Source organism: Meleagris gallopavo, chromosome 3 (assembly GCF_905368555.1).
Source record: "Meleagris gallopavo chromosome 3, MGAL_WU_HG_1.1, whole genome shotgun sequence".
NCBI lineage: Eukaryota > Metazoa > Chordata > Aves > Galliformes > Phasianidae > Meleagris > Meleagris gallopavo.
The window spans coordinates 52,011,310-52,035,671 of record NC_139406.1 but is presented as its reverse complement, the minus strand read 5'-3'; the positions used below and the strand labels follow the sequence as shown (position 1 = coordinate 52,035,671).

Sequence of the window (24,362 nt, the reverse complement as noted above, 5' to 3'; positions counted from 1 at the left end):
GTGGTTTCATGCTTGGAGTTAAGATGTGCATCTCCTGGAAGAGTGCCCTTAAGTATTTCAGTTTGATTTCTTGACAGGATGAAGTTATGAAATATTGATGTGCACTAAATTTGGTCCTCTGCGAGAAGGGAGGATTTTTCTGGATGGCATGGGATAAAGGAGGGCTGGAAGGAGGTAGTCTCTTACTGCAACAAGGTGCAGGTTGGAGCAGTTAAGCAGCAGTGCCTACCTTAACTATCCTCAAATGATAAATTTGTTAGTATTTGGTTCTCAGGTGAAATTCTAGGACTGTCTGGTTGGGCTCCAGTTATCCTTTCGGATGCCAAGTTAAGTTTTTGAGATGGCCATTTTGAGGATAGCTAATGCCTGCGTGTTTCCTTTAGTCAGCTTTGTGTTTTAATATTTTTCTGGTGAATATTGTTAACATTGACTGAACAAGTAGAGCAAATGGTGTCGCTCGCTCCTGAGAGGAATGTTTTTCCAGCATATATAACAGCCTAAATGTTTCCAGAGGGCAACTCAAATACAAAGCTTCAGAAAGAGTACTTAACACTGGGAACCTGGAGCAGAAAGGGCTCATGTCTGAGCCTGGCTGTAGTCTTATGCCTGTGCATAGTTGGACTGAGAACACACAGGTGGATGCACAAGGAGGCTTGGGATGGCTGTTTTTTGGATAAAGAGTAGCAAAGGCAAAAACTGAAAACATGACTGTTTTCTCTTAATTAGTAATGGTGAAGTGATGCTGAGTGTAATTATTTCAACACTTTGCTTTCCTGGTGATTATTTTTCTAGGATAACTTTGGAGGGTAAAAGAGAAGTGCTATCAAGGTTAAGATCTGGAAAATGCTGTTTTGCATAGAGCTGACCTTCAGGCCGAGCATTCCTGCGTAAGCTTACTGCTTGCACTTGGTGGGACTCCCTTTCACCCTGCTGCTACTGCTGTGCAGCCAAGGAGCAGGCTGCCAGCAGAGAGCTGTGACCCACAGATCGGCTGCAAAGAGTTCACAGAAATCTAGGCTTCGTGTATAAAGACTGAAGTTTCTGGGATTAAGAGGGCATGTGATCCTCTGGTGTAACTTCTTTTTTTTTTTTCCTGCAAGGAATGAACACATTTATGCATGCTCTAATAATGTGTTAGGGAAACATGCTGTAGAGATCAGATGTGGCACTTGGCTGGGCTGGGGGAAGCCCTCAGCTGATGGAGAAGTGATTCCCTGCTGTGTGCTATGTAAAAACAACAGTGATTTTTTTTCTGGAGGATCACTACAAGCCATTAAGACTCAGAAGGATATTCTTTTCTGTAAATGTGTGGTTACTTTAAAGTGAAATGACAGAAATAGTGGCCAGAAAGAAGGAAAAATCTATGTAATAGGCAGCAATCTTTTTATAAAAGTGATTCCTTAGTCCTGACAGAACTCTAGTGAAGAGCAGTGGTAGGGTGAATAGTGAGTTTGTGCTGCTACTGCTCCTGGGGACAAAGATTTTATTTATTGTAAGTATCCAGGTGCCCTTTTTCTCTCTCCTTTTTACAGCCTTTCCCTTTGACATCCTTCTGCTCCAGCAGTCTCAGTGGCCTGTTGTTTCCTGCAGCACGTTATTGTGGGGTTTATTCCAGTTCTAAATGAGTTGAAACCGAGTGCCCTTGCAGCTTATCAAAGAAGATCGTACTGAAGAGAACATCTTGGCCGTGTACATAATGACAATTTCATATTGCGTCAGTCCACAAATGCGGGTTGTCTGTGTGGCCAGACAATGCTTGGAAACTACAAAGAATCTTATTCTTTTTATTCTGGGTGCTGCTGCCCTTGCTTTGATTGTCCTGAATGACCTCTTCCTCTCAAGAAGCTGCTGCAGAGCTCCTCGGTAGCCTGCTGTTGGTGTGAGGGGGTGTGAATCATGTGGGGGTGGGACGTGGTTTTCAAATAGACCAGAAAAGGGACTTTAGATGTGCTGAGGCTTTGAGCAGATACTGTGATCTGACCTCCCGCTCGTGATATGGCTGGCTGCTGTATGCTATGTTGGTAAGTTACAGCTGTGCACTATGCAGGTAGACTAAATTTTGATATTTTTTTTTTGGTAACCTACCTATCCTGAAATATGTTATAGCCACATGGCTTGATTTCTTCCTTAGGTGCTGAGCAGCTTTGAAACTCCAGTGGCTTGTTCTGTATGTTCTGCCACTGTAGTAAAATATCAGAAACATCTTGTTTTCTCCTGTTTCCTCCTTTGCCTTATGGTCTGCTGTATTTCTACCAAGACAATCAAATGAAGATACAATTGACAGGTTGCTAACCACTGGTACTGGTTGTTGGTTTTTTTTGTCGTTGTTTTTCTTTTTCCCCTGCTGGCAGAGATGTGTTCCAGGAACGTTTTAGTGAAAAAGCTTTTAATTCATTTAAAATCTGCAGCTACCAAATGGTGTCTGTGAAGATTACAGTGCCCTGCTGGAGTCCAGTAGCTTGGCAACACCTGCTCCCAGGAGTACCACTGGCTTCAAATGAGATAAATAACAGTTCAACAGCGTACCTGCTTTACACCTAAAATCCATTCCTTTTTTTTTTTAGCTACTTTCATATTTGGCAGTGGTTTTGTGTGTATTGTGTGTTCTGTGTCCAGTGTGCAATTTGCACTACACTAGACCTATGGTAGTGCTGCTATAGGGCAGCTAAGATGCAGGTAATTACCATCCCCTTATTTATTGCGCACTTAATAAATGTTCAGATTTCTTGCTACCATGCATCATGTAGAAATTCTAGATTGTGGTTCCTGCTTCTAAATTTCTGACTCTGTTAGGCAAAGCTTCTATGTATGTATCGGAGCAAAATTCCTGTGCAGTTCTGTAGTTCAACATCTGTCTTTTTATAACTGGAATTCAAGAGCTGCAACTTTAAATCCAGGGGCAGAATCCTTGGGGAAACTTAGTGTCTTGGCTTTTTAAGCTTCAATTACATGACATTAGGTATGGCACAAGATGTAGATAAAAATCAAAAGAATTAAGGTGTCCTAAACAGTTAGTAAAACTCCTGATCTTAGAACAGAAGTGCAGTGAATCACATGCTCGTGTTGCAAAATGTGGTATTGAGGAATGAATGATACATGTGTAAGAAAGAAGGGCTTTGTTTCTTAAGCTTTGTAGGTGCTGTTCTGGAACTAGGTGTTCCTGCTGCAATGACTGCACGGGTTAGTGCTCCCTGTAATAGCACTGTGAAGGCAACCTACGGGAGTGTGCCAGGAAGGAGTGCAGGAGGAGTTGGACGACGTGGTGTGATGCCCCAGGATCCTGTGCATGTTGTGAGTGGTTTGTTCCCATCGTTCCTGCAGTGGTTTGTCAGCAGCACAGGGCATGGGTGTTGCTGTGTTTCCTCTTGGCATTAGGAGTAACAAGTCGGCTGGATTAGGGAAGCTTAAGTTCCTCCCCTATAGGAAAATATGCATCATCTTAGTGTACATTGCGTATGACTCAAAGAACAACCTGCCTAAAACTCAGTGAGCCAATATTTCGAATCTGAAATTTGTGCTCTGAGCAGTTTTCTCCTTTGGAATGGATTTCATGTGGCGTTTGCGATCTGCTTTCTTGTCATTTGTAGTATGGAAAGTCTGTGGAGCTCACTTCACTGTGCCTTCATCTGTGAGGCACATCTACTGTGTTGGTGTACATCAGCATAAAATTCCTAACACTGTGGCCTTGCCAGTGTACTGGCATAGGTGGCTGAGGCCTAGCACCAACCAGCAGAGCTGCCCTGCCTCAGTGCCTCCGGCATGGCCCCATTGGGACTGGGGCTGATGGGGCCCTGCTGGGGAGTGCTGCATGTGGAGGTTTTCCATCTCCTGTGCTCTGCCTTGGTGTTCGGTTTGTGTGAAGGAGGAATGAGAAGGCTGACATCTGGTTCCCAGACCAGGTCCCTCATGTGGAGAGCGATGAGTCTGAGCCTTGTGAAATGCAAGCTGCCCCTGGTTTGAGCCATGGCACAGGCTGTTGGGGTTGCGGTTTTGGGAGGTCTCAGCAAAGGAACCTGTGGTGACTTAACTGTGGAAAAACAGCAAGCCTCATTGTGGCAGGTGAAATCGCTGTCAGGAGTTTTGCTGTAGCCAGGAGTAAGCAAAAACCTGTGCTTTCTGCTCTCCAGGGTTTCTAGTGTGGGAAGATGCGTGCCAATTCCTCTTTTGGCATTGTCTCCCTGTTTTCTTCCCCTGCTCCCAAACTGGCACAGGCTACCCAGAGAATCTGTGGATGCTCCATCCCTGGAGGTGTTTAAGGCCAGGTTGGATTGGCTCTGGGCAGCCTGAGCTGGTGGGAGATGTCCCTACCTAGGACAGGGCATTGAGTGGCTTTTGGTGAAGTGAGGGACTGAAAAGCTCCTCTGACAGGGCTGTATGCATCATGCTCTGCTCTGCTTTGTGTCTTTGTGATCATGACAAAACTCCCACGTGTTCTGGGTGAGAAGGTAACTTGCTCGGCAGCAGTTTTAACAAAGATGACCTGGGTCTGTGGCATGAGCAGCAGTGGCGCATGTGTGGTGCTGTTCAAGGGTACATTGTGCAAGGCTTTGGCTCCTCTCTGTATCCTAGAGCACCTGGGGCAGTTGAAGGAGCATGTAACTGATTGGAGAGCCTAGGGAACAATGGCCCTAACCTGTTTATGCACAAGATGTTTTCTGCACTGCTGATATGGGAAAAAAATGAATAAGTGATTTTCTTCTGCAGGATAGCATAGGGATTTGTTGTGAGGCCTTGAGAATCCCAAGAAGATAAAATAATGTGTTCTCTCGCTTGTTTTTGTTTCTTTTCTTGGGTTTTAGGTTGCTGTTTGAGCAGTGCATAATAAGTGCCTCTCAGGGACAGGATATTTGAAGGGTCATCAACCAGAGTGGCTGAAAGAGTTGCCTGCTATCTTCCAGGCAAGTTCTGTTAACCACAAGGAGTGACCCATAACTATGTAATAGCTCTTGTCCTCAAGGGCAGTTCAAGAACATATTCTCAACTCTTGCAGGTGGAGAGTGAATAGATCCTCTGGATTATAAGGACAGTAAATTAAACTATTCATGTTGTGGGTTATTGTGGTCTCGGGTCAGGTGTTTGTGGAGGTGCTGTAGAGTTGCATGCTGCTGGCCTTTTTACAGGATGATTTCTCCAGAGCTCACTAGAAAGAGACTGAAGAAATGATCAGCTTCTCAGACTCAGAGAATCTTCTTGCAATGTGAATTTGCCTCTTAAAAATGTTTGCTTTAAAACTTTATTGCCTCTTTCCTGAAAAGAGACTGCATGTCTAAGATTGACCTGAGAGTACAAGTGGAGAAAGGTAGCTGTGTGTATCTTAGGCAGTCACTTCCAAGCTGTTCCTGCTGTCCTTACTGGGAGTCTGTGCCTTTTGCTCGGCTGCTGAGCCTGCTATTGTGCTGTTGGACCTGAACAGAACATCAGTTATCTGGAGGTATTTCCAGGGACGTTCTAAGGTAAAACACTCAGGACTGCCTAGCAATAGCAGATGGTGCTATCTCCAGGTTTTCTTTTATCCTCCCTTGTTTTGAAATAGTGCAGTCCTCCCTTTTGCCTCTTCCAGCGTTTCTGGTGCACTGCTGTTGTTTCTGTCCTGTTGCGCCCAGACAAGTGATTCTTCTTTCTGCTCTAAGTGAAAAGAACCTCTGGCTCCGGGGAAATTCAGGATGGGAATCAAGAACTTGTTTCTTGGACTGGACAGCATGTGGTCTTTGGCAGTATGTGTACCAGGAGTGATGGCTGAATTTGCCACCAAAGGTGAGGAAGCAGGCAGGAACAGCCATGTTGGACGTTTCTAGTCACTGAGACCAGAAATGCAACGTGCAGCTAGTGAAATGGAACCAGGTGTTTTTGGACCCTGATGCAGAGAGGAGGCATGTATCCATGCAGGTAGCATGGGATTTCTCTCATCCTGTACTCTTTTTCTTATGTTGACCTGCTTGTTGGTTTAGCTTCATTAAAGTGGGTTTTGCTGGCAGGACTTGAACATGATTTGGTAGGTTTTTCCTCTGATACTTCCTCTTAACTGGCACCAGATTCTTGCTTGACTTACAGTGAGTGGGTGAGTGAGCTTGTAGTAATCCTTGTTTGGGAGGTTGTCCCAAACACATCCCGCTTGTTATGGGATGTGACTAGCTGGGAGAAGAATTGGGTGTGTGTAAACCGATTTCTGTCTTTGCTGAGAGATTAGTTACTAGAACATTAGATATTTCTTCTATCTTAACAGTCCTGTTCAGGCCTCTATTTAGTAAAAGGTCAAAATGCCCCTTTTCCTCTCTGAAAAAAGCTATAAAAAAGTATATTGGCTAATTTATGTGATCATGTCTGAGATGTTTGTCACTTTGTTATGGCCAGGCTTTTTTTCTACCCTGGTCTCCAGATATGAATCTACGTTATATTCATAGTAGAAGAATATAGAAAACATTGGTGTGCACGTGAATCAGGGAGATATTAGGGTTCTATATGAATATACAAAATGTGACTTGTTACATCTGTGTGTTACTGCAATCACTGAACCCAGGATGTGGCTGGAGATGAGTAGCAAAGCTGCTATACCATTGCAACTGAATGTAGGGCAGTCCAGAGATCGGATCATCCCTGTTGTGCGCTTTATGGGTTGTATTGTCAAATATAATTTGTGTTCTTGTCAATATAGAACAAAATATCTTGAGACTGAATAGCCTGTGGGCAAAGATAAATTATTCCTCGAGGGGAAAGTGAAGCATGATGGGTTTTCCTTCACTGTCACTTCTGTATGCTGCTCACTGAAAGTAGCTTTCCCTCTTTGCGGGAGGTGCTTTCTTCTTTTTGTGCATTCTTAAGATGATAAAAGCTATTATCAAAGGGACATTACTCTCTTATCCCTTACGTTTGTTTGTGTGTTTTTTAAACAAAGCTGTTCTTTTTGTACCTTTCAGTTTGTGCAGATTTCTCTGAAACAATGAGAATTAATTGCACTCAGGATTAGGATTGTTCTTGGTCAGGAAAGAACAAGGTGCAGCCCTGCTTGCATTTCTCATGTTGATATTGCCATATTGCTCAAATACTCTTAAACTGTACAGAACGTAAGCAAATCAAGCACGTGCCTAATTACCCTTGAACACCTACAATTTCTGTGCATGTATGTGGTCAGCCTGTGTTGGAAGAGGCCTTACCCTGTCATTAGTGGTGCTTGAATTTTACAAGGTGGAGGTGGCACTGCTGGAGCTGCCATCCAGAGAGCAGCCCCCCAGCACCAATTAGTGCGCATCAATTAGCGCCTGCTCTGCATCTGACAGCGTGGGGAGCCGGGCCAGGCAGCTCGGAGAGCAGCCAGCGGGCATCCTGGCTGGAGAGCAGAGTTGAACTTCTGCTTGCTCCCAGCTGTTTTTATTACATCCCTACCATGCTGCAGAAATCGCAGGCAAATTAAAGTGCAATGATGAGCTCTTGCAAAGCCAAAGAAAACTATCCTTGAGGAGCTCCTGCGTTTTTGGCTACTTTATTTTTAATTGGGAGTTTGTCCAAGATGCCCTAAGTTCAGACAGGGATCACTGCCATGCAGCACAAAGGAGCGTAGTGTCTCTTTAGGACTTGGGCAGTATAATGAGAAGGCTGAGCATGCTTGCTTGGCTACTGTTTAAAAAAAATCATCTAATTATAAATCATTGACAATAGGCAGCTCCCCAGCTCTCATGCTGTGCCCAGGAAAAGTCTGAATGAATAGGCTGCTTCTGTCTGCCAGGGCAATCTAGAATCACGTTCTGGATCTCACAGCTATGGGGTTGGCAGGGTCAAAGGTTTTTTTGTGGGCATTCTGAATCCAGGGAGCAGCAGCCAGACCTTCCTGACCAGACTCCAGCTGACGAACCTGGGAAGAGGGGCTCCTTGGAGCAGCTGAAATTTGGCTTGTCAATTAAAGCAACCATTTTGTTGCTGCGCTTGGAAATAAACAGGAGGCCAGTAAAAGTGCACAGTGCAATGCTAACTGCTGACTTCCCACCTTTTAAGTGTTAAGTTTGTCCAGCTAGGCAGCTGATGTTAAACAGGCTCTTGGAAGTGTATCCTCTGGTAGCCCTCACAGTATTTACAGATGCTTCTGAGAAGGAGCTTTCTAGCATAAGGAATGCTTGCTTCTGGTAAGGCAAAACCTCAGCTCTCTTAATAAGGTATTTAAAGGAGCTGATTTGGATATCAGCACGCTGCTCAGAAATCCCGTTAATGCATTGGTTTTCTTTAGGTCAGGTAGTTCCGTTTGTCCCTTTATCGCTGCCAAGCAGTTATTGGTCTTAATTTCTAGACTTGGTGCTCTGGTTACAAAGGACAAATAAATGCTTTAACCTTCTTTTCCGTGACTTTGGCAATGGGAATTCAAAATGGAAAACAAACTGAATCTACGCATTAATTCCTGTCTCTCTACAGTAGCACTAAAGTAATGGAACCTGTGTTACCTGCAATGAAAAGTTAAGCTTTGTCATTCACGGTACTCCGGATTTGTAGTCATTCTAAGTGTCATTAATGTGAGATTCTTAGAGCTTCAGATTTGTGTTCTGAGGTCACTTCAGAATGGATTTCTTTTCCATGAGAATCTCACGTTTGGTTGTTTTTTTTTTTTTTAATTAATGATGATTTTCTGATCAAGTATCTTTTTTTTCTCCTTAAAGTCTACGATACCATGATAAATGAAAAATGATAATGGGCACTGGTTCACATGTTGTAGGGTATTGGAGTAGTTTAAAGAATTGTTGGGTCTTTCTGCAGTGGTTTGTAAGTAACTGGGTTAATGGATTGTCTTGTTGGACCAATCTTACAGCTAAATCTGTAAAGTGGATAAATCTGCAGTTATTTCTGATAATGTTCAGCATTAATAAGAGTAACTACAGTACTGACAGAAAATCACTGTGTTTTGGGATGCAAATGTGAAGATACTGTTGGTTTGTTTTTTTTTTTTCCCCTGTGTAGGAGTGGAGAGCAGGCTGTGTTGAAAGATGTGCTTTGACTTGCTTGGCTTGAGTTCATAAAAAGTAAGGCTTCTCGTTCTGGGTTGTTTGTTTTGAAGGCCTGAAATGAATGCAAACAAAACTCAGTGAAATCTGAGTTGTTAGCCTTGTTCTTTTTTTCCACACCAACTTTCATATGAACACGCATCAAGATGCCAAAGTTGCTGAAGTCAGTGGAGCGTTCCCCATTGAAGGCAGTGGCACCAGTCTTCCGTTTGGCACTGATGTAAAATATTTGTGCTCCTCCTTCCTGCAGTGGGTTGAACAGGTTTTCTGAGACTTGCTGAGATGATGTCTGTGCATTGGCAGCTAGAAAAAAGCTTGTATTGGAACAAACCGGATTTTTCAGTGGATTAATCTGTCCCATAGCCTTATAACAAGATTAGGGTTTATGCTGATTTGTTGCAACAGTACTGGTATATCCAGTTGTTCCAATAGCAAAATCTTAATCCTAAAGAAATAAATCTGTCTTCTTCCTGGCAAGCGTAGAAAGAATAGGGGGATGGGAGTTGTTTCTCTCTTGCTGGGTATTAGCGGATCGTAGCTTGAGTTCAGCATCAGATGTATTGAAGCAATTTGATTGTATCTGGCTTTTGCAGAAGGACTGGAAATTGCAGAAGCAAAGGCTTGTCTACTTTCTCTTGATTGTGAAATATTTAATGGTCACCCAAAGCGGTGTTTGATCACGGTGCTGTGAGGCTCAAGGATTGCAGAGGTGAACAAAGCACTGCAAGTCGTGATTCTAGTCTGTAGGTAAGGCTGTCATTGCTCCTTGTTTGCAGATGTCAGTGAAGCAAAATGAAAGTCCTGCTGTTCAGTCACCACTGAAAACTGTTCCAGTGTGGTCAGTTGTAGACAACAATTGTTTCATCTGGAGAAAACTTCTTTGAGGAGCTGGTAAGGGCTGTGCTGTGGAAGGGCAGGGCTGGTGACCCAGTGTTGTGGGCTGGGCTGATCCCATTGCCCAAAGCCTCTGGAGGACAACAGGCTGAATCTTAGCTTGAGAGACAGCACACACTTTTGTACTAATTTTACCTGATTTCCCCTGCTTGAGTTGCTATTTTTACCTTAATTTTGGCAAAGAAATGAATTTGTTTTAAAAATCAAAACTTTTATACTGTCTGGTAAGCCTTTCTTTCATCTACTGGAAGATGTGGAGTCTATTCAATTGATGGTGCTTCAAATCAATATTACATTATTTCCAAATAATTCCAAAAAAGGAGTGTAGGGGAATTTCACTCATGCCAAGTACTGGCTGACCTGGGTGGTGGGAACCAGCACCAGTGAATGTGCTACTGGAATGAAACAGTTAGAAACATATTTAAAATTACTCAGCAGATGGAGAAGTAAAGCTAGAAAGTGAGATGTGATATCACTAGTCTCAGATATAACTGTGATTTTTATTCCTAATCTTTGTGTCACTATTCATAAGGTTGTGTAGCCGTGGACAAAGTCTTCTACTTCCATCCGCTGTGCTCAGATACAGATGAGACCACTGTCAGGCTTTCAGAATGAATTGGCTCACTTTAAATTAAAAATTTAGTATACTGTTCTGTATAGCCCAGAGATGATTAAATGTTAATGCTTTTTTTTTTTCCCCATGTTGCTCCTAGAGATTACAATATTTACCCTTCTAAGTCACTGGCTGCCTGCATTTAGGTTTCTTGTGATCCACCCCCGTGCAAATTGTTTTGCTTTTCTTTAACCAAAGAAATGTTTCTGATCAGCTAGATAATTCTTATGCTTTTTTTTTTAATGTCTGTATGGAATGACACAGTGAGACTGATAATGTGGGGAGACCTTCAAGGAAGGGCTTTTGTTTGCTTTTCTGGCAGTAGCAGTATTTTCTACAATTCAGTGCTCTTTTTACTTCTCTTCCATTGCACATTTTATGCAACAGTAACTCTTCCAAGCATCTGTTCAGTCTTTGTGACAAAAAACCAAAATTTTCAATCCTTGTATATCTGTTGTGTTGCTGTAAGTGGGATACTTCACACGTCAAATTACTTGTGAGGTTTTCTTTCATTCATTTGTTAGGAAAAATTACAGTAGTCTTTTTTTTTTTTTTTCATACAAAATCTTTGCAGCTTCACAATGGAAAATTTGGATGTTGTTCTCATCCTTTTGAACTTCTCTCTGACCTACATTTAGACCAGGACAAGTTTTATTTTTGCTGAAGCAATAGCACTAGCAGGCTGAACAGCTCATTGAGATTTGACTCAGTAACCAAACACACTGCAAAAGGATAAGCAAGCAAATGACCCTAGCAACACATAGTCTTTGACGTTTGCTGAGATATCTCTGTAGGTGTGTACCCAACAGATACTCTGGAGTATGATGCAGCATGCAGGGGGGAAAAAAAAAAGGTTTAATTTCTTCCCTCACCTTCCTTCAGAGTTCATATGAAAGTTACTTGCTGTGAGAAGGATTTTGAGCAGGCTTGTATGGTAAATATATATGATAAAAATAAAAAATAAAGTTCATATTCAGAGTTAACAAGAAGTTTGTGTTTTATTTCCTAAAATGTAAATTCCAGACTCAGTGTTAGAAGAAAGCTTTAACCTGTGGGAGAAGAGGCAGCTGTTCTGCTAGGGTAACACAACTGCGAGTTGGAGATGAAAGACCAGGTGGTGTTAGCATTGGGGCACGTCGTGGGTCCGGTGGATCTGTCCTGTGCGCTGGTGCAGCTTCAGTCTGTCTGAAACAGAATGGCCATGAGATAATTTTAGGGGAAGCTGACACTTCTGAAGGAAAAAATTTGCTCATGTGTTCCTTTCCTGGCCTTGATGATGACTGTCTTTGGTTGGTCATGTGTAACAGCACTGCAGGTATTTGATTAACTAGAGAATGTAATAAGCTCATTTTTGACTTGTCATGTACTCGCTTCCTTTGCTTCTCCTCCATTGCACATATTAAAATTAGAGAAGATTGTTTAGGAGTGCAGCCTTGTTTCCTGAGTAAAATAATTCATGCTGCTCTTAATTTAAACTCCAGTTTAGACTCCAGTTTAAATAGTTGCTAAGCATTGGAGGTACTGGAAAATGAACTACCTGGAGTTTCAGTAGCTCATTGTCATCGTATAGGCAAAAGGATGCTATACTCATCACCCTGGCCCTAAGATCTGCTGATACCTCAGAGGCTGCCTTGGGAAGGGTGCAGTTACCTGTGGTGCTCACAGATCCTCTTTGCCAGGCAAGCTGAAGTCTGTGTGCATAGTGCCAAAGTTAATGGGTGTGCTGGGGACAGTTGGGTGTTTCTGACCTGCTCTTGCCTCTTCGGATGTGCTGTCTCATCCGTGCTGGGCCCCTCTACTTCCCATTTTTATACAGGAAACTCTGTGCTTGCATTACAAGAGGAGCTTCAGCTTATACCTGCTGTGAATCTTCCAGCAAGATAAAAAGTAGTAGTTCACCCTAGGATGCTACCCCTATAGGAGCTGTGACTAGCGAATGTTTTTAGAGACACAAGTTGACTTTCTCAAAAAAAGACAACTCTTACTAATTGACTAGTGTACAATGTTATAGATTCTTTCTTTTCATGTGGAAGAGCAGTGTTGGCATTTATTTGTGTTAGCAGTGTGACCTCCCTCTGACCCAAAATGTCTCCCTGCACAGAGCCATAATACATAATACTGTCTTTCTTTATTAAGAATGGATTATAATTTCATTTCATCCTGGCTGGAGCTGTGCTTACTGTAGGATGATGTTGAGGTGTATCTTAATGCATGGCTTGTTTGGCCCTCAGCTGGGAAAAGAGTCCCTGTTGCTTGACCTGTGCGGCAGATACATGTAAGTAAGGAGGGCTCCTCAGTGCTGTGATATCATGTGGAATAAATAAGAACATCACTTCTCTCTTCTCCAGTTTTTCTCATCACTTTGCTTTCTGTTAGCTTCTGGTCATTGTAAAGCAAACCTTATCTGCTAGTCTTCCCTTGTCTTCCCTTTTGACACCAGCCACGTGCTGACAGGTCTTTCTGCTCCTTCCACGGAGCTCACCTGCCTGGGCAGCTGCCTCTGCTGCTCCTCAAATTAATCCTTCATTCTTAGCAAGCATTAGTACAAGCTTGAGTGGGAGGAAAGTTGAAGTTACTCATTTGTGTGGGGCTTTTGTAATTACCTGGCTGAGCGTCCACTGAAAGGATTTCTCATGTTGCTGAGGTTTTCCTCTGTAATGATTTGTTATATGACTTAGAACATTAGGTGGGATAATTAAAGCCCACCACCTACTTAACTCATCAAGGAAGCCTGGGTGATGCACTTAATTGTACAGCAGCTGTTATCTGGCTGCAGACAGTTCAGACTTGATGAAAACACATGGTACGAAGTCTTGATGAATTGTCTCTGGGGTTCAGCAGGCATCTTCTTCACCAGCTATTTCACAGCAGCAATCTTACTTTTGTCATGAGTTTAGTTATTTTCTATATTTTCTTTTTGTTCCAGGAAGAGCAAATTCTGCTTGCTTGATCTAACGTGCAAGGGGACAGCATTTAGTTCTCTTACAGTCTTCAGTGATGAATGGGATAAGAGGAATGTCTCCATAACCATCTTCTGGCAGGAGGAGATGTATCCAGTTCAATGCAAATTGTATCTGTTACGTTGCTGGAACCTTGTGTGGACTTCCTCTTTCTATTCTTATGCCCCTAGACACAAAGCTTATGCTTTAAGGGAGTGATACAAATTCTTACCCAGGATGACAAAGTGTGTGGCATTTTAAAATGTTTATATTCCTGTAGATGGCTGCTTATTTTTAGCACTGTAGTTTCTGTGAGTGAATGAGTCATGTTGGTCTACATGTTTTGCAGTAACTTGAACATCAGCTTCCCAAAAGTAGAATGAGAATCCTTAAAGTTTGTCTTGTTTGTTTTTTTCCATTTGTTTCATTATTTTTCTTTAGTGGTTGGTGTTGAAAAGTCACTTCTATCTTTGGCAAATGAGAATTTATGGAACCATCTTGAATTCTCTTGTATGGGAATGAATGAGCCAAGCTTTAATTGTTGATCCAGGGGGTGAACAGGAGATGGGAGAGCTCAGTCCCTTCAGAACTGGAAGGTCTACAGTTATAATGGGGTCTTTACCTTAGATGTTTGAGAATCGAGAAATGCGAAACAAACTGCAAGCACACATTCTCAGGAAGAAGTGGTAGTGACAGCTCGTGAGGATGTCAGTACTTGCTTCAAGAGAAGCGTGCCTGTGTGCCATGGCTTTGCTATGGATAAACTCAGTCCTGGCACATAGTCAGCCACTATTTTCTCATCTGGTTCTGAAACACGGCAAGTGAGAACAGAAACTCATCTCTGAACTTGTAAATTGGGGTATCCTGCTCCTGCCTTGCTGCAGTTTTTAACTGTTCATCTGAAATTGGAGTGTGCACAGTGACTGAGCCAAGATGGGATTACACAGTTCTAGAACTAGAAAGAATTGTGAAAGGAGTATTGGCATTTAATGTAGGTGGCATTTAATAAGCATAAGAATCTTGATTAGGCAATTATCTTTTTCTTGTTTTTTTTTACTACCAACATTTGAAGAATTTTCCTTTCGTTGTCATCATTCCCTCTGCAATTGCTTTTGAACAACAGCGGGCTTTTGTTTGTAGTTCTTAAGAGCTGCACAGATATGAAGTTTTGCCAATCATGCAACTAAAAAATGATGATATCTGAAAAAGAACACATGAGTAGCTGTTAAAGCACTGCTTCAGTGGTGGGTGGTGAAGTGGCCTGTGTCTTGGTCACAGTGCTCACAGGATGACAGCTTGCTTAGGAATACGCCTGCTTACTTCTCAGTTCAGAGATGTGAGGCTTTTACTGTAAGGTAAGGAGAGGTGTCAGTGCTTTATTAGGATTTACGTGCTGTTAGCAAAGCGTGCGTTTCTTAGTCTTGAGCATTATTATGAATAAAGTTGACTCATGCTTTGGAAAGGTGTAGTGAACTTAGGGAGGTGTGAGGAAACGTGTGATAATTCCTTGCTTCTGACTTTTATTTAGGGGAAAGAATGAACTCAAGTATTTACCTGTAGATTCTTTGTAGTGGTATAATTACATTGCAGGCATTTGGGGTGGGGAGGAGAGGGCGAGATACAGCTAATCCATATTTGATCACAAGAGACAAAATTGCTAGTAAAGATGAGTGACCTGTATTCTGTTTTCTCATGGAGTCTGATTTTATGTAAGCAGTAGTGTAGGAGTATGTTGAATAGGTGAGAGCCAAGATGCATAGTTTGTGGATATGAAGGCTGCTGACTTCTCTCCCACATAGCTAAAATGTGATTAATAAAAGACTTGCATAACCTGTGTTACTAAGATGGGGGAAAATCAGATTGGATGCGTGTGGCTGTGTTGCAAGGTATGGGTTGCTGGGAAAAGTATGAAGGGCTACATCTGGGTGTGCTTGGGCCAGATCCTGAGAAGCATAACCTGGTTTGAATGTGTCCCCAGACTGAAGAGAGGAAGCTGGTCTAAAGGCACCGGACAAGTCGGTGGAAGGAATTAGAAAGAAAGAAAGAATCACCACATGCTATTCTCATTCATATTTGATGCTTCTTTGTATTTCCCCATAGTGTGGAGGCTGTTATTAGCCAGGTTTTTTGCTAATCCATTAATCCCTACAAGGAGCAACTTCATCTAAAGCAACCCCTCTACTCACCCTAGGCTACAGAAGCAAAGGGCATGCAGATGTCAGGCCTGCCTGTTGTGTACGTCCACCTTTCTGCTCTGCTGCAGCTTCCAGAGAGAAATATGGAATTTGTTTCCAATTTAATCTCTTCAAGGGAATGGTTGTTGTAACAGGAGTTGTGGTTTCCAAGATTCTGCTTAAAAATTACTACTTCCAGCTGCAGAGTTAATTAGGTAGTCACTGTTTGGCCTGCCTTCATAACGCCTTTTTACACTCACCTGTCCCACCCAGTTTTAGGAATAACCTCTTAAACAGATCGTGGCTTGTGAGCCATGACTGGAAGCTCCTTTTTGTAATGTGTGCATATGTTGTTATTTTTAGTGAAAACATCTTTCTCAGACTCCTCGAGAACAACCTATACTGTAATTATTTCCCTGCAAATCCTGGATATAGAATTCGGGCTTTCTTTAGGTAATGGTCTGAAATTATAACTACAAATTACAAGGCACAGTAGAGCATATCAGAGGTGCTTTGGCTTTTCTTCAAAATCTGTTTACTATTGTCAGTGAAACTAGTAAAATACTAGTTCTTCCCTTAGGTGTCATTGTTTTTATTTTGCTGTGGGATGGAATAATTGCTTGTTGCCATGGGCTATAGAAAGCATGAGTTTAAGACTCTGAAGTGAAACTTGAGTTTCAAATAGACCATATATTATCATCATGTTTCCCTCCAGAATTATAACTGTTCGCTGGAGTAAGCTGAAGAGAATTTTTGTGTCTATTGTGAGTTGCCTTTTGAGCAGAGAACAGAAGATGCTCAAAGTCAGTGAGAGGAGCAGGTGCTCAGCAGACTGCCTGCCTGGCTGGACTGCCTTGGGACTTGGAAACCAGTTCTTGAAATGCTGTGCCTACTTGAAAGTGTGCCTGCTTGCTGTCAAAATACTTTTAAAAAAAAAAAAAATGGATTTAACAGCTCATGAGGCAGTAGACCACATGAGGTCCATCTCTTAGGCTCATCACAGGGGGTTGGAAGGGATCTCTGGAGATCATCAAGCCCAACGCCTTGCTAAAGCTGTAGGTGACATAGGAAAGTGTACAGGTGGGTTTTAAATATCTTCAGCGGAGACTCCACAACCTCTCTGGTCATTCTGACTTGCGTTTGGTGCCTGCTAGGTGTTGCTGAAAATTCATTTGACTGCTTTCAAGACACCTTGAGGAAGGCTGTTTTCTCTACTTGTACAAACAGGACTGTATGAATGTAAGAGCAGCCTGCTCTGAGTGGTGATTGTGATGTGTTAACGTTTTTTTTTTTTCCTCACAAACAATAGGATTAAGTTTACTTGTACAGGAATAGCTATTTACCTAGTAGCTTGCAAAGGGATAAAAAGAGCTGAAATCTCTATCTGCAGGTGAAGTACCCAGGTGCTTAATAATGACAAGCAGAATTTGGCTTTTGGTGGCTTTAGGTTAGTGAAGTGCTGGTCCTTTAATGTATGGAAATGTGCTTTTCTCCTGATACCTCCAAAGTCTAATAACTGATTTGTGTGGATTTCCTTTATTTAAAGATTAAGAGCTCTCGAGTATATGTATTAAGTGAGATAGGCAGACAGAAACAGGAATGTGAAAAATCTGTTTAAGCAGAAATCTGAAAAAGCAGTCTGAGAGCCACTGCTGAGTGATCAACAGCACATCTCTGGTACTTGTATTCAGGCATTGGATTGGTTTATGTTCTGTAAGATAAAGTGCTTACCTTGCAAAATGAATAACTGTTTAGAATTGCAACTTAGTTAACTGGATTTCTTAACTTATTTAAACTCGATTTCTGAAAAATAAATAGTAGTAAGAACACAATGCTTATTGCGAAGTCTTTCTAATTCTATAGACAATAAGTGTAATTTTAAAATCATATGTCTGTTTTTCAGGAGAAACTGTAGAAGGCCTTCGAGAGAGTGATTACCTCCTGATTCATTCGTGTCGGCAGTGGACAACAATTACAGCTCACAGTCTGGAGGAGGGCCACTACGTCATAGGGCCAAAGATAGAAATCCCTGTACATTATGCAGGTAAAGCTGCTGTTAACCTGGAATACAAATTTCAAGAGAATGAATTGCCTACCACTTAAGTTAATCACTTTAGTTGGTAGAGTGAAACTAAGTCTTCAGTATCAGTGACTGTGAATTAACTTTTTAGTAACACTGCAGAGCTCAAGAGATAGTGATATACAGCCAGGGCTACTAAACAGATGTTTCATTGGGCAGCACGTTGACAGAATGCATAGCGATGTAGAAGAGTGTCAGTTTTGAGCATAACAAACTGCCAGCCTTTGTCATCTGTGAACATGGTAGGGGAAGTTTGAAAATGCTTTGAAATGATCAATCAGAGATGAAATGAGGTTTGCACTTAGTTACATACTCAAGCTGGAGGTAGGTTTTAACATTTGTGTTCAAAGTCCTAGAGCTTTCAGAACAACAGTGCAGTTTTACATTGGTGCTTTTCAGTAGTTCTTATTGCTGCCTGCCTTTTTGGATGATGCAGTAGTATCATTCTTCAAAGTAGACAGATACGGTGTAGCTCATCAGTGTTTATTTTATGACTTAAAAAGTTAGCTTTACTTTCCAAAGAGAGTATTTTATTAATTTCGATTTTAGTACTGTTTCTCACTGCTTAGTATCCTTATTCACATGCTGAATAGAACGGTACTAAATGAATGGGAAGTACTTACCCTGCTGCAGTTTCAATGCACACTCGGGCTTTTAAAATTTTTTTAAGTAAAAGAACTGTGATCATAAAGGAAATATGTGGGCTTAGTACTCTTCTTTCACTTTGTCTTCTGAATAGCCACTTGTCAGTTGAGTAATCTACACAGCTCTTTTACTGTCTCATTTTAAATCTTGCTGTAATGAGGGTAGGCTGAATTGTACAAGAGTTGACTGAGATGTTTTAATCACAGTGCTGCTACAACAGCACCATATTGCAATGATGGAACTTAATGTTGTTCCTTTTTTGAGCTGACTTCTGGAAGCTTAATTCTAAGATGTCTAAAAATTTCAGACCGGTGACATTAACATTCAGTGGATTTAACTTCTTCAGTATAGTTTCTAGTGCTTGTTCTTAGTAACACTGTTTTTTACATTTCCTGACTCCATAAACTTCAGTGCCATGGCCAGATAAGCACTTCACTTCGTTCAGACTGAATAGTGCTTTATAAAATCCTCATTGGCCTGTGGAAGGAGAGCAGCAAATAACCTGGTTATTGGCATGAGGGAAGATTGGACTCTTTAGGGGTTTACTAAAGCTTTGTTATTAATTTTTAAAGATCTTAAAGATATCTATATAAATTCACAACCTGTCCCCTACGATACTGCAAATGTCTTGATGTACTTTTCTTATTGACTTGTGTTAACACAGGACAAGGGTGTGTATTTAGTATTTTATTTAGTGTGTATTTTGCTGTCAAACAATCATCTCTAGAAGGATCTGTGACATTAAACACCTCACTAATGAGATGAAAATGCAGGCAAGTTCACAAATTGCTGCGTAGTGAAGATGCTTAGTAAATATCTGATGGACTCTGCTGCCAAGGGAACTTCACAAGACTGATGGGTGCTAACTTGCAGTGTCAGAGCTCATGAAATAGGTTACCTGTGAGAAAGGAGAGACTTATATAAGGATATAGAGGTTGAGCTAGAAAAGTACTTCAAACTAGTGCTTGGATGCTAACATCTAAAAGCGTTTAGGGAGATCTTCTGTGTACTAAAAACAAATTTATGCTGACATGATGCCTGATACAGCTGTGTAAGGTGGCGCAGTGCTGCATTGTGCCTCATGGCATGCTTTTGGAATCCAGAACCCCATGTGAAAGTGACAGTCTTCAATGTTAGACTTGTACTCCCTGATGCAGTTATGCTTCCAGCTCAGGAACTACCTTGGGCATCTGCTCTGCTGTAAGCAGTTTAGAAGTCTGGGTGATTAGAGCACTCCAGAATCATTAGCTTCTCAGAGGAGGATGTGCTGCTGCCAAAGGTAGGCTGTTCAGCTGGCCAGGGCCCTAGGAACTTGCTGGCACAGCTCTCCATGTGCATCCAAGAACTTTCCATCTTTGTAGAACACAGAAGTAGAACAATTGACAGACTGTGTTTATGAGGTTCAGACCTAAGTTTTTGGCTCTAGAGGTGGGATTTTATTTGTAAACTGCTTTGCTGTCTGAGGACATATTTACTTATTTACTGACGAGTTTTGGATTATATTGCTGCTGCTTCTTTTCCAGATAGTAACTTTAAACTTCTGTCAAGTACGACTATTTTGTGAACATGCAATTGGCATTGCTTCTTATACTGCCATCCAGAAAAGTCCTTGGAGTTTGAACATAACTGTTCATTAAAATGATTTTTTCAGTTTTAATGAAATAAATTTTTTCTTTTCCCCCCACAGTGAAGTTTTAAAGTAGCAAATTTCAGCATGATTTTGGTTGCTCTTGGTGAGTAGAAAGGGAGTTTGAAACTGATTTTATGCTCTCTAGGTTTGTGTTTACCTACTGCAAAGTCATCACTCACATATATAAATACTAGTATAGCATAAATCTGATTTTGCTACTTGATAAAATCAGATTTTGATACACTTATTAAACCTAAATACAATAAAGCCTAGTTAAAGAAGGAAAAGACTGTATTTTACATTTATGTGAAATCTCATTACTGCAACCTCTGTTTTGTAGTACTGCTAGCAGGAAGCTACTACCCTGTTTGTTGCTGTTCAGTGGGATGTCTGACATGGTTAATTTTTGCTGTTCCTGTCAAACAACACTCATATATGACAGCTGTTAGTCTAAGCATTCTCTCTTGAATACTCTTTCCAGTCTGTTTCTCTTTAGCTGAAGTTAATGTAGCATGGAGTTAAATTTTCACGTAATTAAAAACAAGTGGTTAATGTATTTCTGGTTCCTACAGCAGAAGAGGTCGTCTTGCACTTAGAATGAAGAGTAGATCAAAATTATTCTCCTGATAGTGTCCTGTCTTGGTGTAAGAGACTAGATGATCTTAGAGATCTTTTCCAACCTTGATGATTCTTTGATAAGAAAGCAGACATCAAAGGCCTCCCAGGTAAACCATTGCTGCTTACAGGCTCGGGTGTCCTTTCCTTTTGTCAAGGCCTGTTATTCACATTTGATACATCTAACAAATCCCTACCTGCTCTCAGTTTGAGCTAGCTTTATGTTTCTGGTACTATATTCCTAATATCAGATTTCTGCTCTAGAAAAGAGTATCATCTATACTCTTCAAATGCTACCGTTGGTTTTGACTTAGGCAATGCTGTGAACATTATCTTGATGAGCGTCTCCCTCAGTAACCTCTGGAAAATGTTGTATGATCTGAATTTGATATCTTGCAGAATTAAACTTCACTATGCTGGTTCTTGTTGAGGTGATGTCTCATGTTCCTCCGTAGCTGTGTGGAAAGATGCAGGCATTCATGACTGCTTTTCACATGTTTGCTACCATAACTAAAGTGATTGAAGCTGCCTTCAGCAGAGGCTTGAACACCATGCCCCTTAGATATTGTCTAACTCTTGTGTTACCACTGTGCCCCTCAGAGGTTGTCTAACTCTTGTGTTACATTCCAGAGTTCTAGAGCTTGAAACTGAAAAAAGTGTTTGTGAGGTTTTATCAGCCCAAGCCACAGAGATCTCCTTCTCTGACTGAAGAGGCTGAGTTCTGGCAGTTGTTTGCTTGCATTATGTGACTGACTGCAGCTTGTTCTGGGGGTAGATCAATGCTTTGCAGTGGGATGGAGCTGGCTGTGGTTTCTGAAACTTGCAGTACAGGAAAAGCAGCCCAGAGGGCTGTGCAGCAAGCCACCGGCGTGCTCTTACTGTTGCCTGTGTAGCACAGCTTTTTCTTCCAAAGGTACTGTTGTTTGTGAGCAGATGCAGTGAAAGAAAAAATGCTTTGGGATGAGTTGGCAGCATTGGGGTTACTTTGCCCCCAGATATTTGTTCCAGTTTTTAATCACTTTGCAACAGGATCTTACTATTGCTTTTAGCACTTTAGCTCTGTTTCTCTGACTCACGGTTTATTTCCACTCTTGTGGTGTCTGTTGGAGGCTTTTTCCCTCCTGAGAGCAAAGCTGTTCCCTCTAAATGATTGTTATTAGTATTGTTGCTTGTTAGTATTGTCTAAATAAAATTGACTCTCTTTTTTTTTTTTTTTCCTAATCAACTTTTCCAGGGTTTGGAGGGTAACAGCTCTTGCATCAGTGCTGCTGTTGGTATGTTCAAGTGAAGCAACTAATAAAGAAAATACTTCTATTAAGACACTAGAAAGTAACACCCTATTGCAGGGTGTACCCTGTTGTAACATATCCGGGGTGTTGGAAATACTCTTCCCGTGACCTCATGCCTCCCAGCCACAAATGAAGGTGTTTGATTACTAATACAGAGCAATCACTTGTGCCTTGTCTGGTTGCTTACCTAAGTGTACTGATAGCTTTCTTAATGTCTTTAAAATGAAGAAATATAAAACCTTGTCATGTGAGCCCTCCCCAGGTGGGGCAGCTGGTGAGAATGAGTCAGAAATCTTGTCTCTGCTTTCAGAACCAGTGTAAATGAACATCCTACTGAAACCTGTTTCTACTAGTTGGATTTGTTAATCACAGAGCAGTGCCTGATAGGCCTGTTCCTCGCTGCATCCCGTTAACGAGGAGGAAGACACTCTGCGGATCTTCTCAAGAGAGAACTTGCCTGTGCAGCTGGGGAGCAGGAGACATTAATAGCATGCAGCAGCAGCAGTTTCCATCTCCTGTCTCTAATACAACTATGCAGTGCTACCAGTCCCACTGTTGCCTGCTCTGGGATACTCACAAGTTGGACACGGAGGAGGGTGCTGAAGTGTGGTGCGAGTATGGCATCTCCCATCTGTCTCCAGATGTTGGCAACAGCTGCTGTTGGTCACCCTTGTATCTCTTCTATCTGAGATGTGTAGGAGAGTGGCAGTGCAGAGCAGAACGCTGTTAGATGTTTAGCAGTATGTCAGCTCTTTTCAAACTATGCTTACCTTGTGGCCTTGGAAAGAGGAGCAGATGTTATATGGGCAAACAAATGCTCGTTCTCAATGACTTTATGGTAGCTGTTGCCAACTTATATTACTTTGGAGACAGGGTGCTTTACTTTCTTCGTTCAGCTTAGTATTTTCATTTCTGTGGGGATAGCTCAGTACCGTCTGCTAGTTAAGGAAGGCAAAGGTAGATGAGGAGCCCTTTTGCTAAGCTTTACCTCATACAAATTAACTATGGTTTTGTGAAGAGCTAAGTTCTTTTGTGTATGTGAAGGAACACAGCTCTGATGGAGTAACTTTAAAGTTCAAAGAAGTGGGTGAGATCTGAAGCAGGGAGGGACGCTGCTTTGGAGCAGAGAACTTATTTAGGTGAGTCCTCTCGAGCAAACAGGTACACCACTCCCTGATATGAAATGTGTTTTGCATTTTAATTTGTGTTTTGCTTTTAACTTAACCTGGCACCCAACTATCACATAGCTCTCCTGGGGCTTTTGTGCTGTATGACTGCACAAAACAGCCTGAATTCAGTGTTTCTGAAAGAGGCAGGCTGTCATATGTAAGGGCTGGTAAATGATTAATGAATGTATGTCCTCAAAAGAAACCCAAGACAAAAAACAACCCCCATATTTAGCTCCCGGTACTCTAATTTTGTTTTTGTTGTGCTTTCTTTAAAAGTTTTTTTTTTTTTAATCTTAAAAGCAGTCAGAGGAGTTAAAGTTTTACTTCATGGATACTGCTCATAAAAGCGCTGCCACTAGCATGTAGCCTTCATAGTTTTCAAGCAGAACTACGTGTATAACACTAAACACCTGATTCTGTCAAGTTTCCTGAGAATTGCAAGCCTTTTCTCCCCATAAAAGAATGTATCTTCAATATCAGTTTAGAGGTGTTGTCATGGAACAGTGCCTAGGTGTTACAGTTCCCTCCTCAGTTCAGAAATCTGAGAACAGTAATCTCCAAACCAATTTAAATAGTCCATGGATTGTCATTCCATGCTTTCTACGCTGAGGATGTGACTGCGTCTTAATCTGTATTTATCTACTCATTTTTTGTTAACTCCAGCTGTATCCTGGAATACATGAAAAGAGAAGTAGCCAGCAGGGAGAGAGAGGTGATTGTTGGTGAAAGGAAGAGGATCACGAAGATGATCAAAGGGCTGGAGTACCTCTCCTATGAAGAAAGGTTGAGGGAGCTGGGCTTATTTAGCCTGGAGAAGAGAAAGCTCTGGGACAACCTCTTTGCAGCTTTCCAGTACTTTAAGGGAGCTAATAAGCAGGAGAGAGACTGATTTTTACATGGTATCGTAGTAGGAGTCGAAGGGGAATGGTTTAAAACTAAAAGAGGGGAGATCTAAAATAGATGTTAGGGAGAAGTTCTCTCAAGGGGTGGTGAGGCACTGGCACAGGCTCCCTAGAGAAGTTGGTGATCTCTCATCCTTAGAGACGTTCAAGGCCAGGTTGACTGAGGCACTGGGCAGCTGATCTGGTGCTTTGCAACCCTGCCTACGGCAGGGGAGTTGGAACTGAGTGTGCTTTAAGGTCTCATCTAACCCAAGCTATTCTGTGATACTCCTTTTTTTTCATCTGCTACCACCAACGGTTTTTCTGTTCGCAGGAATTCAAGGCTTTGTAGTCTGGCGACTATCTTCACATCCCTGGATTTTTAAAACCTGAAAACTAGTGGATGAACTACTCTTCCATACATGAACAAATCTCTGTATTCTTAATTTGTG

The 24,362-nt window shown here is 41.7% G+C and overlaps 1 protein-coding gene across 4 annotated transcripts in view; it reads left to right on the top strand.

Annotated features, from left to right (window-relative positions):
- The window catches only part of GAREM1 (GRB2 associated regulator of MAPK1 subtype 1), a 102,633-nt gene that overhangs the window by 3,306 nt on the left and 74,965 nt on the right, over window positions 1-24,362 (top strand). Inside the window, exons 1-2 of one of the 4 annotated variants that reach the window (XM_085220981.1) lie at window positions 1,903-2,021; window positions 17,505-17,645. The exons of 1 other annotated variant lie outside the window; for it this stretch is intronic. In XM_085220981.1, the coding sequence (XP_085077107.1) occupies window positions 17,640-17,645 (6 nt within the window). In that variant the 5' untranslated portion in view covers window positions 1,903-2,021; window positions 17,505-17,639. Of the gene's footprint in view, window positions 1-1,902; window positions 2,022-17,504; window positions 17,646-24,362 lie in introns of those variants that run through there. 2 more of the 4 variants (XM_085220980.1, XM_085220978.1) reach the window with 2 other exon arrangements.